Source organism: Astatotilapia calliptera, chromosome 22, assembly GCF_900246225.1.
Source record: "Astatotilapia calliptera chromosome 22, fAstCal1.2, whole genome shotgun sequence".
NCBI lineage: Eukaryota > Metazoa > Chordata > Actinopteri > Cichliformes > Cichlidae > Astatotilapia > Astatotilapia calliptera.
The window spans coordinates 3,126,712-3,127,866 of NC_039322.1; the positions used below are offsets into that span (position 1 = coordinate 3,126,712).

Sequence of the window (1,155 nt, forward strand, 5' to 3'; positions counted from 1 at the left end):
TTTCAGTGTTTAGAGCTGTGAAAAAATAAGTGCCAGGTTTCAAGAGATGTTTTCACATGTGAAAGCTGTAAAATCTACATTTTGAAATCAGATTCTTTAAAGAACAAGCAGAATATGATAAAGTGTGTGTGTGTGTGTGTGTGTGTGTGTGTGTGTGTGTGTGTGTGTGTGTGTGTGTGTGTGTGTGTGTCCCCTCAGTGAACTGTATCAGTCTCTGCAGTATCTTCCAGCTGCAGCAGTCACTTCAGTTTCTGTTCAGTCTGACTGAGGGAGGTTTTTGTACGACTGTTTTTCACTGTGTGGACACAAGCTGACTGCCAGGCCAGTGTTCACTCTGACAGTAATAAACTGCTGCATCTTCAGCCTGGACTCCACTGATGGTCAGAGTGAAGTCAGAGTTTGATCCACTGCCTGTAAAACGAACTGGAATCCCTGATTGTCGAGTGCTAGCATACTTAATGAGCAGTTTAGGAACTCCTCCATCTTTCTGTTGGTACCAGGATAATCGGTTTCCACTATCTACATCCTGACTGGTCGTACACTTGATGCTCACAGATCCTCCCACAGCAGAGCTCACTGCTCCAGGCTGAGTCACTGTGATCTGTCCTCTGGACTCTGAGGACACAGAGACAAAAACATAAAGCAGCTTCATGGTTTTGTGGGCTTCATTTCAGAGGGACAGATGTTGATAGAGGAGAGGAGTTTGATTCTCTGGACTTTACCTGTGAAGCAGCAGCAGAGGAGAGTCCAGATGAGGACGCAGATCAAAGTCATGTTTTTGATGAGGAGGATTTCTGTGGCTTCTGTTGTGATGAAGGACAGCTGTCAGTCATCCAGTGTTCAACTCTCAGGACTATAAACTCTCCCAGAGCACTGGAGCATGGTGCTGCTGATGCAAAGTGCCTCTCTATGGAAATCATCTGACTGACTCACACAGAGACTTGGATCAGTCTGATTTCTATCAGTGGATCAATCACTTCATGATAATATTGACCAACAGTCTCCAATTAGACGCATTTGTGTTGAAATTGTTCCTTTCTGAATGTCTGTTATTTAAACCCACTTAATTTTTCTACAACATTATGGTTTTCATACCACTTTAAAGCGCCTTAAAGAAGTTAAACATTTTCCACTTTATAGTTTTACAAAATGACA

General features: G+C 42.9%; 1 gene segment (V, D, J or C); it reads right to left on the minus strand.

The window, feature by feature from the left end:
- Positions 1–292: 292 nt before the first annotated feature.
- On the minus strand, positions 293–774 carry LOC113015162 (Ig kappa chain V region 3381-like). The segment is given in 2 exon segments: positions 293–615; positions 723–774. Coding segments are annotated over 2 exon segments (375 nt in total).
- Between the last annotated feature and the right edge of the window lie 381 nt (positions 775–1,155).